General features: G+C 37.8%; 2 protein-coding genes across 5 annotated transcripts in view; one reads left to right on the top strand and one right to left on the bottom strand.

The window, feature by feature from the left end:
• SESN1 (sestrin 1) overlaps positions 1-14,061 on the top strand; it is a 108,989-nt gene that overhangs the window by 79,268 nt on the left and 15,660 nt on the right. The window contains exon 1 of one of the 3 annotated variants that reach the window (XM_082404787.1): positions 7,356-7,590. The exons of the other annotated variants lie outside the window; for them this stretch is intronic. Coding sequence (XP_082260913.1) covers positions 7,489-7,590 — 102 coding nt within the window. The 5' untranslated portion in view covers positions 7,356-7,488. Of the gene's footprint in view, positions 1-7,355; positions 7,591-14,061 lie in introns of those variants that run through there. 3 annotated transcript variants of the gene reach the window in all.
• Positions 1-14,061, bottom strand: part of ARMC2 (armadillo repeat containing 2) — a 286,480-nt gene that overhangs the window by 48,483 nt on the left and 223,936 nt on the right. The gene's annotated exons all lie outside the window — the stretch shown is intronic.

A 14,061-nucleotide genomic window follows, 5' to 3' on the forward strand; every position in this document is an offset into this window, starting at 1 on the left:
CAGACCAATATATTCCTTGGACTTAAAATTATAGGTTACATATTAAAACCAGTTATTGCCTTGTGCCCACAAACAGAAGCATTTTGAGAATTTAAAAAGCATTTTCACATATGTTTTTAGGTACAGATGAAATCCAGCTCCTCAAAAACTATTTTTTTTTTTTACATCTTTATTGGAGTATAACTGCTTTACACTGTTGTGTTAGTTTCTGCTGTGTAACAAAGTGAATCAGCTATATATATACATATATCCCCATATCCCCTCCCTCTTCAGCCTCTCTCCCATCCTCCCTATCCCACCCCTCTAGGTGGTCACAAAGCACTGAGCTGATCTTCCTGTGCTATGCGGCTGCTTCCCACTAGCTATATATTTTACATTTGGTAGTGTACATATGTCAATGCTACTCTCTCACTTTGTCCCAGCTTCCCCTCTGCCCCCACCCCCGTGTCCTCAAGTCCATTCTCTACATCTGCATCTTTATTCCTGTCCTGCCACTAGGTTCATCAGAACCATTTTATTTTAACATCTTTATTTTATTTTATTTTTTTTAGATTCCATATATATGTGTTAGCATATGGTATTTGTTTTTCTCTTTCTGACTTACTTCACTTTGTATGACAGACTCTAGGTCCATCCACCTCACCACAAATAACTCAATTTCATTTCTTTTTATGGTTGAGTAATGTTCCATTCTATATATGTGCTGCATCTTCTTTATCCATTCATCTGTCGATGGACATTTAGGTTGGTTCCATGTCCTGGGTATTGTAAATAGTGCTGCAGTGAACATTGTGGTACATGACTCTTTTTGAATTATGATTTTCTCAGGGTATATGCCTAGTAGTGGGATTGCTGTGTCATATGGTAGTTGTATTTTCAGGTTTTTAAGGAACCGCCATACTGTTCTCCATAGTGGCTGTATCATTTTACATTCCCACCAACAGTGCAAGAGGGTTCCCTTTTCTCCATACCCTCTCCAGCATTTATTGTTTGTAGATTTTTTGATGATGCCCAATCTGACCGTTGTGAGGTGATACCTCATTGTGGTTTTGATTTGCATTTCTCTAATGATTAGTGATGTTGAGCATCCTTTCATGTGTTTGTTGGCAATCTGTATATCTTCTTTGGAGAAATGTCTATTTAGGTCTTCTACTCATTTTTGGATTGGGTTGTTTTTTTTTTGATATTGAGCTGCATGAGCTTCTTGTATATTTTGGAGATTAATCCTTTGTCAGTTGCTTCATTTGCAAATACTTTCTCCCATTCTGAGGGTTGTCTTTTCGTCTTGTTTATGGTTTCCTTTGCTGTGCAAAAGCTTTTAAGTTTCATTAGGTCCCATTTGTTTATTTTTGTTTTTATTTCCATTACTCTAGGAGGTGGGTCAAAAAGGATCTTGCTGTGATTTATGTCATAGAGTGTTCTGCCTATGTTCAAAAACTATTTTAAATACAATACAGTATATATGCACAGCCTGAGAAATATTTTCTACTTGAACATGTCCTACATTAAGTATCTTCCATTACCTTTTTGGTTTTTTTTTTTTTGAGTTGGTATTTCCTTTTTGTCCTTCTTTAAAACCTTCAGAAACTCCTAAGAACATATGGGATAAAGACCTAACTCTCAGTTTCCCACTACACTCATCTTTTTCTTGAACCTCATCCTATTCCAGATTAAATCCATTCCTTCTTATTTACTTCAACAACAATGCTGAAAAGTAATTAGCCTCTAAAAGTTGTAATGAATGAATTCTCCCACTTAACTTTGATATCTCAACACTTACTTTACGGTCACTTCACTTTAGAGAAGCCTCAGGATGTTTAAAGCCAGACTTGGTTACAGAATGTTCATGAATTTGTCAAACTATGGTATGTATACAGGCAGTGTCTGACTTGTAAGTACCTGCCTGACTTAACAAGTGAGCCATATGTACCATTGCCCAAACCTACATAGCCACTATCTTGGTAGTGCAGGAAAACAGGAACAGAAAAATCAAAGGAGCTTGGGAATATCTGGGGTTCCAAAGGAGAAGATGGGAAGAGACTATGAAAAACAGAATTTGCTTGGTAGAGCTGGAAAGGACAAGCTGATTCCCAAGCAGAGCCTGCCTGCCTGCCTAAACAGTGACCCCAAAGCCTCCAAAAGTGTTTGTCTAGATGGCCCAAATCTTTTATTGTATGAATATTGAACTTGAAATTCATTATTAAGTTTTCAGTTGAGTTAAGCTTCTTTTTTTTTTAATGGAAACATCTCTGTGGAGTTCACTCATTCAGTACATTCTTATTGAGGGTCTACTGTGTGCTGGGCACTAAGATATCAGAAAGACAGCAGTGAACAAAAAAGACAAACATTCTGATTTTATGGAGCTTACATTCTATTGAGACAGACTAAATAAATAAATAAATTAGTATGAGATGTCAGTCCCTCATATAATAAGTGTGAGTTAGTATAAGAAGCCTGTTTTCTTCCTAATACCTACCAGTTATTCTAAGAAGAATAGGGGTAATGTGAGGAGCAGGTAGGAAGTTGGGTAAACTTTATTGCGGGAGCTTTGGGTAGCATGAAGTTACCAAAGGTCTGGGGAGACACTGAGAGGAATGACAGGGGTAGAAAAATAGAGGAGAGAAGCTCTCAAAGACCAAGACCACTCATTCCATGATTTCTTTTTTCTTTTCTGTTTTTTAAAACCAGATCTCACCCTAAGTATGAGCAAGGGAGATAAATTTTTCTTTCTTCCTGCCCTCTTTTCTTGCCATCAGAATCAAGAACTTAAGCTAACATACCATTATTGACATTTTTAAAATATTCATTAAAAGAAGCAGCCCAGCTTCTGCTGCTTTGGATTCAGACCTAGGTTCTAATCTCAGTCTGCATTTGACTACTTTTACAACCTTGGACAAGTTACCAATGTTTTATGAGTTTCTGTTTTACAAATTTGTAAAATAGAAATAATTGTATCTGCCTTATAAGTGTAAAGTTCTTAGTGTCTGATATGTTGGTCTTATCATTAGCCTGGAATACCTGACCATGATTTAACATGCTTATTCTTTGAGGGAAAGTGATTTTCTAATTTAAAACCACTGACACTATTTGGAATACTACTTGTTTACAAATACGAGTGATGGTCTATGTTTCTAAAACCCTATGTAGAAATTTAAAACTGTGCATTTCTAAAAGAAGAAACCCTAAAGGAGCGAAAGATAGCAAAGATTTGTCAACATTCTTGCTTCTTTATAAGTAATATAATTCTAAAAATTAAATTGAAGAAGTGAAAAAAGTAGAGGCCAAATAAGAGAATATAAAATTAACGTTCAGTACTAGTAGGATCTCAACATACCCAAAACATGATGTTGAAAGGAAAAAAGTGCTTAGCAGGCAAGCTATATATAAAAAAACAGGAAGATAATAAGCTAGAGGAGAAAAATCTTGACAAAATTAGTAAGCAGAAGTAATCTTAAAAACCAGCATTCATTCCAAGTAAAAATGTTTTAAATGACAATATGGCATTTTTTTCAAGAATGCTTAAACCCCATAAATCTAACAAATCCCACTCCCCTTCTTAAAGGAGTTCTTTGGTTTAATGGCTAAAATCATGGCTATGTGTATCTAACCAGTTATTAAATATAATTCCTAAAGAATAGATCTACAAATCTATAGTACTTTAATTCCTTTAGTTAATGAGAAAATTCAAGGTTTAATATGTGGTCCATGAAAGTGTGATTATATGTTTTGGCCTGATTAGTATTCTTTCTATTAAAATATACATATTCTTTTTCATTAGGTGACTGTATTTTTTAAAGTCTAATGGATTTAGGGAAGCCACTTGGTCAGGAGAGCATGTAAGTTGAGATTTATCTCCTAAATTTCAAAAACAAAAGTATGAGGCATCATTTCCTTTCTCAAGAAACTTATTATCATGTTGGAGAGACAAATCCACCTTCATCCCTACACTTTGTTTCATTTCCATTGTTCTTCACATCACCCTCTTGCCTTGACAGAATTGCCTCAACAGCCTTCCTAGCTCATCTTCCTGCCTCTAGTTTTGCCTAAACCTTAGCTGAAATGCAAATTTGATGTCATTCTACTCTTTAAAACTTTTAGTAACTCCACATTACTCTTAAGAATGAAATTTATTGTCCTTAATGAATCTTAAACAAGGTCCCTCCTTACTGTTTATGTTTTACCTAAACTTCATCCATTACTCTCCATACCCTGTGCTCTAGACCCCAGTGAACTTCCTTTATTCAGTTTTCCTAACAGACTACCACTCTCAGTCTCTCCCCTGCCTGTGGGCTTTTGCACATGCTGGTTTCTTTGCTTAGAACTCTGTCTTTACTCTCCCAAACACTCCCCCGATTTTCTTGCCAAGGCCTCTCTACTAATCCTCTAAGCTCCTAGCTCAGATATCTCTTCCTTCTGGAAGCCCATCTTGAACCACCACACCAAGTCTGGACTCTCTAATGCCACATAGTTCTCTGCTCAGATCAAGTCATTTGACACCACTCTTTTACACGGGTGTAACATCTTGTTCTTGAGAAAATTAGAGTTGAGACCATTCCTGCTAATGACAAATGCAAAAACCTCACTTTGATACAGTTTGAGTAGGTTTACCAAAACATTTTTATTTTTATATTTATTTATTTGGCTGTGCCTCATGGCTTGTGGGAGCTTAGTTCCCCGACCAGATATTGAACCCACACCCTTGGCAGTGAAAGCTCGGAGTCCTGACCACTAGACCACCAGGGAATTCCCAAAACATTTTTAGAGGAAAGGAAATATTTCAGATTTACTCTTACTTCTTGGATTAGATGTCAGGATTCTTAATCGAAGAAAAAAATGTTGAAAGGAAATGTTTAAATAGCAGATTTTGTAAATAGCTGCTGGCCTATAATGATAGCCTGTGGTAAATATCAAAAAACGTAGTCCTTCCCAATTACTAATCGGTGCTCAGGAGGTTTACTACATGCTTAGCACTGGGGGTTCATTAGGAGAAGCACCTTCAGGACATCTGGCCTACTCAAGTAGTGAAATCTTTGGAAAATACAAACTTTTTATTAAATGATTTGGAACAAAGCATTTCCAGAAGTGAGATCTACACAGTGATATTTGCAGGTCAGTACAATTGTTGGAACTCTTGGTTAATAGATTTATTTGGAGGCAGCCTTTTTATGTTAGAGAAGAGAGTGACTAATTCACAGTTACTGCTCTATCAAAAAGAGCAAAAATCAGTACTCTTTGAAGACCTTAAGTCAGTCTTTATAGAAACCATAAAGGAACCTTGACATTTAATGGCTTGAAAGGGTCTCAGTAAGGACTGAATTAGAAATTATTAAAATTATTTTTCTTTTTATGTAAGGCAGCATCAAAATAAATAAACTGAAACTTTCAAAGAAGAAGGAGGGAGGGAGGGAGAGAGAGAAAAGAAAGAAAGAAAGAAAGAAGGAAAGGAAGGAAGGAAGAGAAAGAAAGAGAAAGAAAGAGATCCTAATTGGAGCTTCCTATTCAATTTCAACATATGTTTCTTCAATAAATATTAAGCACAAAGTATCAAACATGAACATATATATGTATACATACACACACATATACACACATATATGTATATATACACATGTGTATACACAGTTTGCAGTTCTAATTTGCATTTAAACCATTTTTGCATTAGCTAAATGCATGCTTTTCCCTTGCCTCTCATTATAAAATAGAAAGGTAAACATTCTCCATTTTGTAAATGATATAATTTTAATGTTACAGACAAGGTTATGCCCTACTAGACAGCTAACCCCCACTATTTTATTCCTTCCAGAAAATAAAATCACAGCTCAACTCTTCTAGAGCCAGTCATTATTTTTCACATACTTCCCTCATTAAGTAACTCTATAGCTCACAACCCCTACATCAAGTCCATTTATGTTTCCACGTTATTCATCTACAACCAGTTTATCTTGGAGGGTATGTCATATTGCTGCAAATTGGATGGTTTACTGGGTTTATTTTTGCCTGTGTGTTTGTGGCTGAGTGGGCATCAGATTAGACTGTTTCTGTGGCTGTGTTCAGAGGAAGAGAGCTTGGACGTCTCTGTAACCTTTTCTTCTATGTCAATATTAACCTCAAATTGCTTTTCTTGACCAGTAAAAATATTTTGGGTGCTTTAGCAATTTATAAAAGCAGTGTATGAGAACATATAACATCATTTTATTTATCTGGAGAAGATAAATAAAAAGTAACCATTTTTAACCTGCTACTTTTAAAATGTGACAGTTTAAGAGCTCAAAGAGTAACTCAGTTTTCTCTGAGACATTGTAACCTCACTCCTAAGACTGAAACTTATTTTCATGTATGAGCCCTGGTTCTGTGTCTGTCAGTATTTATTGACTTAAACTCTGCTTGTTTCCTTCTATCAGAATGTTCCAACTTTTTTTTTTTTTTTAACCTGAGCATGTAAGCCTTTGAAAATACGGGGCAAACATGCAAAAAAAGAGACCTAATTTAGGAGTTAATTTTTTAAAAAGAAGTTAATGGAGCCCTGTAAGGAAATAGTGTTGACACAGGACTTGAGAGATTTGTGTTCCAGATCCAACAATGTCAGTTATTTGTGTTCCTTTATGACCTGTTTTCTCACGTTCCTCATCAGGTTTCAGAGAGAGATTCTTTCTTTAGAACCTAGGGCGCTTATGAGGAAACAAATTTTAAAGCTTTCGAATATACTTGGGAAGAAAAAAAATTTAGAGATCTGCTACCAAGGCTTATCTGTGTAGGAGAGTGATATTTATAGTTTATACATAGCTTACCCAAAATAATTTTACATTGAATATGGGTCATGGTCCCCTACTTGTTTCTGCATTCTGCGGCCCAGTCAGCGCTGTTTGGGCATTATTGGAAAGAAAGGGAAATTTCAAAAGTTCATAAAATGTGAAGCGAATTTGATTCCTCCTGGTGGTGTCGGGGTCAGCCTAGAGGTGGGTTGCTGTTTGGCTCTAGGTAAGTGGACCCGAGCGGGTGGAGGGAGGGCAAGCTTTCGGCTGCTGATACTGGGACAGGGACAATTTGCCTTTCAACTGAAACCCGCCGGCTCGCGCTGCATCTTCCAGCCGCAGTGCACGCACACCTCCCGGAGGACCGAGCCCATTCCGACCCGAGGATTAGCTCCTCGCGGGAGTTCGTTCCCTAGAGGTTGTTTCTCGCCCGGCCGTGTAGCCCGCCCCCCGCCAGCACCCGCTCCCCGCCAGCGCCCGCTCCTCAGCGCCAAGGGGGCGGGGTGCCGCGGCGCTGCGGGCCCCCATTGGCGCGCGCGGCTGCCGACTCGGCGGAGTGACGGCGGGGGCGGGGCCGCATGTCTTGTTTGTTTGCCCCGTCCCGCCCCGCACTGCTTCAGCCGTCAGCGTCGACTGAGGCGCTACAGCTCAGAGGCAGACTGGCAGCCCGTCCAGCTCTCGCCTCCTCCGCGCCGCCGCGGCTCCCCTGCGCGTCCGCAGCTGTCCCCGCGCCGATATGCGCCTGGCCACAGCCGCGAACGAGGCGTATACGGCCTCGCTGGCCGTCTCGGAGCTGTTGGGCTGCAAGCAGTGTGGCGGGAGCCGCGGCCAGGACGAGGTACCAGGGCAAGGGACCGGGCGAGTGGGCGAGTGGGCGGGCGGGCACACGGCCAACTGCTTGGGCTGCATGGAGGTCGCGTCGCTTCCCCGCCCTCGCACCCTAACAGCTTCGGAGAACGCTCCCCGGGGAGGGCGCCCCTGGAGCTACTGCCCGGACGGCCGCCCTGCCCGGCGGGGCGTCGCAGGCTGGTCCGCGCCCCTCAGGTGAAGGGGCGGCCAGTGGGGGGGGGGGGGGCGTTTGCCACCGCGAGTCGTCCCCAGGCAGAAAATGCTGCGGCTGGGAGGGACAGCTGCCTCGGTCATTTAAATGGAAGTCTCCGAAACGTAAATAACGTTGTCTTCTGTACAAGTCTCCACAAGCCAGAAGAAACCTAACAAACTCTAGTCTCACGGTAGAACAGCCTGTGGATTTTTTTCCCCCTCAGCATCTTGTCAAAACACATTATTCGGGGACCCTCACTCTCTTCGCCTCCTACTTTAAAAAAGAAAGAAAAAGAAACTAATATATTTCGGTCAGTTAAAAGATGATGTTGCCTAGAATAAGTATGTTCTGCCAGCTCAATGACGTTATGCACAGCGTTTACTCTTGTTTATTAAACTATCCCTTTTTGTGTCTGAATTGGCCTTCAGAAAGAGCTATTTAATTGTAACATTTTGTATTTTTCCTAAGTGGCTGCAAATAGGGCACCATCTGAGAGTTACTAATATACCTTTAACTCAAATTTGAAACTTTAAAAGGCTTTAATTCAAAAGGGTGGCAAGGGAGAAAGTAGAGAAATCGTAATTAAAATTGAAATCAGAATGTTTTAAGTATTGACTTAAAGAAATGTAAATACGAGGTAATTTCTCTACTGTATTGCCCACTAAAATGACTCAGTATTAATATGTATATATATTTTTTGTAAATGGAGTCTACACTATGATATACTACATATAATCATATAAACTTAAATGAAGACACGTTCTCGTGAAGGTTGTAGAACACCAAATGCTTTTTCTAGATTTTAGCATTCATGGATACATAATGTGCTCCTTGTTTCCAGATAATACAACAACCTAAAAAAAGTCTCATAACTGTTGCTTTGAAACTTTACCATAGAAAAGAGTGTGAAAGTGTTGAAATAGAATTTACAGTTTCTGTTTGCAGGCCGTAACAGATCTGTTCTCATTTTCAGAAGTGAGCCTCAATCATTGTGCTTGAATCTGTTATTTCTGGTGGTATTTGTTTGCAGAATCCTGGTTTTTGCCCAGATCTAGAATTTCTAAATATAGCCATGTCAACTGGAAGATAGAGATACATTATATCAATAGCTTGCACATTGATTACAGAGCCTATGGGATTGTGTTCGGGACACCAGGAACCTTTGTATAGTTGTATTTCATTTTTAAAACCTCCAACATGTGGGAAGATAAATTAGGAAGTAGTGCTTTATAGGAAAACTATTCACTTTACAAAAGAATTAATAACACAACTCTATCAAATAGCAAGCTTCCACGGTGCCTTTAAATTAAACCCTTTCCAGGAATGGAACTCCTGACTAAAGTATAGGGCACACATATGGCCTAAGTCAGCCTTATAAAGCCAGTACTTTGAAGTCAGTGAGTTTTTATTTTTCTAGAATGTATTTCATATAAGACCAGACACTGGAAAAAGAGGTACCTGAACTTTGAGTATTTCTAAATTCCCTATAAAAGAGTTAATGACAATTTTAGAAGAAGCACTAGTACATGTTGTTATAATAGGAAGTCTTCTTTATAATGTTTCTAGATTTCTTCATTTCTATATAAAAATTTCAAATGTCAAAAGGCTAGCACTCAGCTATAGGCAATGATTCTCATAAACAAGGAAGAGTGGGATGGGAACTTTTACTTTTTACACAGCATATTTTTGCCTTGTTGAAATGTGTTTCAAAAAGAACTTATGTAATTTTTTTAAAACTCAGAATTAATATTATTGTGATTATCAGTATTAAGACATCTAGACAGTTTAATAATGTACCAAGTGCAGTGAGAAAAAATAAAATGATTCAAGTGATCTGATTATTTTTACTTTTCAACTAGTTTTGCAAGTGGATAGACACTGTAAGCCAACAAACGCTCTCATTTCGCACTTGTGGCAAACTGTTCATTTTTTTGGTTAAAGGTATTCTTATGGATTCATAAGTGTATCTGACAAATTTGAAAAATCTGATTAGAACAGTAAATTCATAAACACAGATTCATACAGTGATACATTGCATACATTAGTCATTCTGTGGTACTGTCAGCATTTGCTGAGGATTTTCATACTGTGAAAATTAGTGTGTTAGTACACACTGGAGAGGAAACAGATATCACGTCAGAAATTTGCAGCAGTGTTGTGATGGCAGAGGCTGTTGCTATGTCTTCAAAGATGCTGATTAGGAGGATTGTTGAGAGGAGAAGACTGTTAGTTCCCATGTTAGATTTCCCAGCCACACCTTCACCAAGAGCCTGTGAGGTTTGTGTTGTGGTTAGCATTTACATCTGCTTCACAACAAGGCCATTTGCCGTTGGCAAGTTCTGCCTCCTTGAATCTAGATTGGCCAAAATTTGTTCAAAGTCTGTAATTCAGTTTCTTACAGGTACATATGAAGGCACAATTGAAGGAACCCTTAGGACGTTATGAAATGCACTTAGTTTGGCTTACGATCACACCATTGAAGACCTGCAGTGCCTTTTTTGTTGTTTTTAAATCAATACCTGCTAGAAAATAGGGTAGCAACTAATTTGTCATGTGACTAGGAAAAGAAGTGTTTCAAAAGTGAGTTTTCCAGAAAATTGAAACTTTTAACCCTTTAGAAACCAAGAATACTATTGTATAATAAAAATGCTATCTAAAAGGACCTTTAAGTATCAAAAGCTCTTTTTAAAAAATTTTATTTACTTATTTATTTACTTTTGGCTGCGTTGGGTCTTCGTTGCTGTGCACGGGCTTTCTCTGGTTGCGGAGAGCGGGGGCTACTCTTGGTTGCGGTGCGTGGGCTTCTCATTGTGGTGGCTTCTCATTGCAGAGCACGGGCTCTAGGCGCGCGGGCTTCAGTAGTTGTGGCACGCGGGCTCAGTAGTTGTGGCTTGCAGGCTGTAGAGTGCAGGCTGAGTACTTGTGGCGCATGGGCTTAGTTGCTCCGTGGGGATCGTCCCAGACCAGGGCTCGAACCCGTGTCCCCTGCATTGGGAGGCAGATTCTTAACCACTGCGCCACCAGGGAAGTCTCTCAAAAGCTCTTAAAGAGGCTCTTTTGAGAGTAATTAATTAAAGACACCAACTCTAGAACCAGACTTCCTGGCTGTTTTCAAGATAATTGTCACCTGTTTCCTTTTCCCAGAAGTTAGAGCTCAGTTTGTGTGCAGTGGGAGGCTAGATGGAATCAATGACCTGCTTCCTGACAGTATCTGGATTAGGATAAATTGGGATGCAATTTCAGAGTTCATAAAATTCTATTTTACCTAGAACTAGCCGTAAGTAAAATAATGAAATTGGAGTCTTAAATATCAGATACTCCTTTCCATTCCTTTCCTTTCTTCAGTTTTTCTATTCTGTCCCCTGCTTTGTTAGACTGGTACCTCACCAAGGAATGAATGTGATCTTAACAGTAAGAGGTTCTTAGCATAATAGGTTTATAATCCATTCCTAAGAATGTTTGCTTTTTCTTAACATCCTGTTTTAAAACACAATTTTTCATAAAATACATAAAAGAATCTATTTCTAAAGGAACTGGGAAAGAAAGGTTTGACCTTTGAAGGCAGGGAAGAGGGGAGACAGTGATACCAGTATGGCCACTAAATTTGGCTACAGGGATGGACTTTCAAAGACTTGAGAATTAGAAAGGACCATTGGGAAAGACCTTTGGCATGCCTATAGGAAAATATTCCATTTCTGAAACATTGATAGTCACTTTCTTGGAATTGTAAAGCTATTGTTTTGTAACAGTTTGATATATAAACTATCTATTTGGTATAGAAATAAAACCAAAACAATATACTTCAACCTCTTTGTTTTGAGGCCCTTGTGCTAGGAATCTGGTCTTATTTTTAAAAAAATAAACACACACACATACACAATCCACATGCTGCTAATGTATTTGTAGGATAAAGTCCTAGAAATGGAATTGGTAATTTTTTTTCCCTTTCCTTACAAATAGTAACATAATATATATGTATTATACACTTTGTTCCCCCCCCCCCCCACATAATGTATCTTGGAGATCTTTTAAAGCCAACTTGTATAGAACTGCTTCATTCTTTGTGAGGACTTCATGCTATTCTAGTCTATGGTCATACTAAACTTGATTGAAACAGTCCTCTATTGATGAGCACTTAGGTTGCTTTATATCTTGTACTACTAGAAACAATGCTGCAGTGATTATACTTTTACACATGACATTTAAGAAATGTGAGTATAGGGTAATGTTTAGAATGGAATTATTGATTAGGGTATGTAACTTTAAAATTTTGATCAGTATTTCAAATTGCCTTCCTAGAAGTTGTAGTAATTTATACTCCTTATATGTTTCTTGATATTTTTTCCTCACACTTCAAAACACTCCCATCAGAAAAGTATAAGCAATGAATGGCTATTTCTCCACCCCCTCTTCAACACAGCCTATCATCAAACTTTTTGATCTTAAGCAGTATTTTAGGTGAAAAATTGTATCTCAGTGTACTTAAATGGCAGTTGTTTTATTGTGAGGGTTGATCATTTTTTCAGCCATTTATATTTCATTTTCTTTGAACTGTCCATGTCCTTTGTTCATTTTTCTGTGAGGTTGTTGGGGGTTTTCTTAGTGATTTGTCTTTATGTATTAAAAAAATTTAGCCCTTTGCTATATGAGTTGCAAATATATTTCCAAGTTTTCTGTTTGCTTTTGACTTTATGTGTTTATTTTTCCCATGTGAAAGTCTTTATTTTTATGTCATCAAATTTATCAATCTTATATTTTATGATTTCCTGGTTTTGTGGCATTCTTAGACCTAAGTCCACAGGTATTTTCTTCTAATACTGTAATGTTTTTTATTTTTGTTTTTTACACTTATATCTGATTTATTGTGGAGTAAAGTATGATTTAAGCCGCCAATTTCACTTTTTTCTGAGTGGCTCTCCAGTTGTACCAAAATCATTTGTTGAATAGTCCATTTCTCCTCCTTTGAAATGCCACCTTTTGTATACTAAAGTCACAAGAATAGTGTCTCTTAGGTAGAAAATGAATAATAAACCCCTGAAATGGGGTGTTTGCTAAAACGCATTTTGTTTAAATAAGATAGTAAAGAACTGAGAAGGGGTAAGTATTGATTTTTAGCCTTAAAGTCTTGCCCAGTATATTTTGGTAGAAATGTATGTAATTAAATCAGTTAGAAAGGCCAGTAGAGTCATCATTTTATATAAATGGCTGCATTTGTGCCAAGATGATGTGTTGAATAGCAGGAATGTGGGTTTTTTCCTTGCATTTATTATAGGATATTAAAATTGAGACACATACACGGCCGGGCCAGTGAATTTAGTGCCTCCTCTAATGAGGGGCATGGTTATTAGACATTACTGTCTTCAGTATAAGTGTGGAATTATCAGAGTAAGAAATCACTGACCTCCAATACAAGATTATTTGAAACATATATAAAATTTTAGATTTAGTTGGCAAATCCAGCCTACTTTGAATCTGAATCTTGAGTTCTCCTAATTAAGATTCTCTTCAATTTTGTCCTGCCTGCTTAATTTTTAAAAATCCATTCTGCTCAAAAGGTTTTCATTCACTTGGACCAGATTTCTTGAATTGCTGCCACATGTTCTTCTCTGACTGCCCCCTCCCCCCTTTTTTTCCTTTAAAAGGAAAGCATCTGGTTTATATCATGAAGGACTTTTGGAAGCAGTAGAGAGAGGGTAGAAATAATATTTGTATGTAATTATATAAGCAAGGGTTAATATTTAGTTGTTAAAGAAGGAGGGGGTTTTTTGTTTAGAGACTGGAGTGATAGGACATGAGCCTCAAAAAGAAAAAAAAAAGTCTGAATTACATTTTGGTTTTGTTTCTATTAGCACACTGTATTGAGGGAAAAGATGGAAGCCTAACAGTAGATTGTCAGTTTTTGTTAACCACACTACACTGTCACATAAAGTATAGAATTCTAGGTTCACTATGTCAAAAGGCAGAAAACCATTTATTTTTTAATTAGTTGAGCTCCTCTAAAATATAAGCAAAGTTGATGAGATCCTATAAATTAAAAATTTAAGGAAAACTCACAAACAAAATTAATTTCTCTAAAATTGTTTTACTCAACCACAGAGAAACCATGCCCTGCACTACTTTCTCTTTTGTGGATTTAAATAGCTTTTTTATTTTTCATAGTATTTCTGTTCTTGTGAAGTGTTATTATAGATGTAGTAATAATTATACTTCAGTTTAAGACGTCTAGGTAGAGGTTATGGCTTTTTCATTTCCTGACAAGATGCACAG

Source organism: Balaenoptera borealis (genome assembly GCF_965194805.1).
Source record: "Balaenoptera borealis genome assembly, chromosome: 9".
Classification (NCBI taxonomy): domain Eukaryota; kingdom Metazoa; phylum Chordata; class Mammalia; order Artiodactyla; family Balaenopteridae; genus Balaenoptera; species Balaenoptera borealis.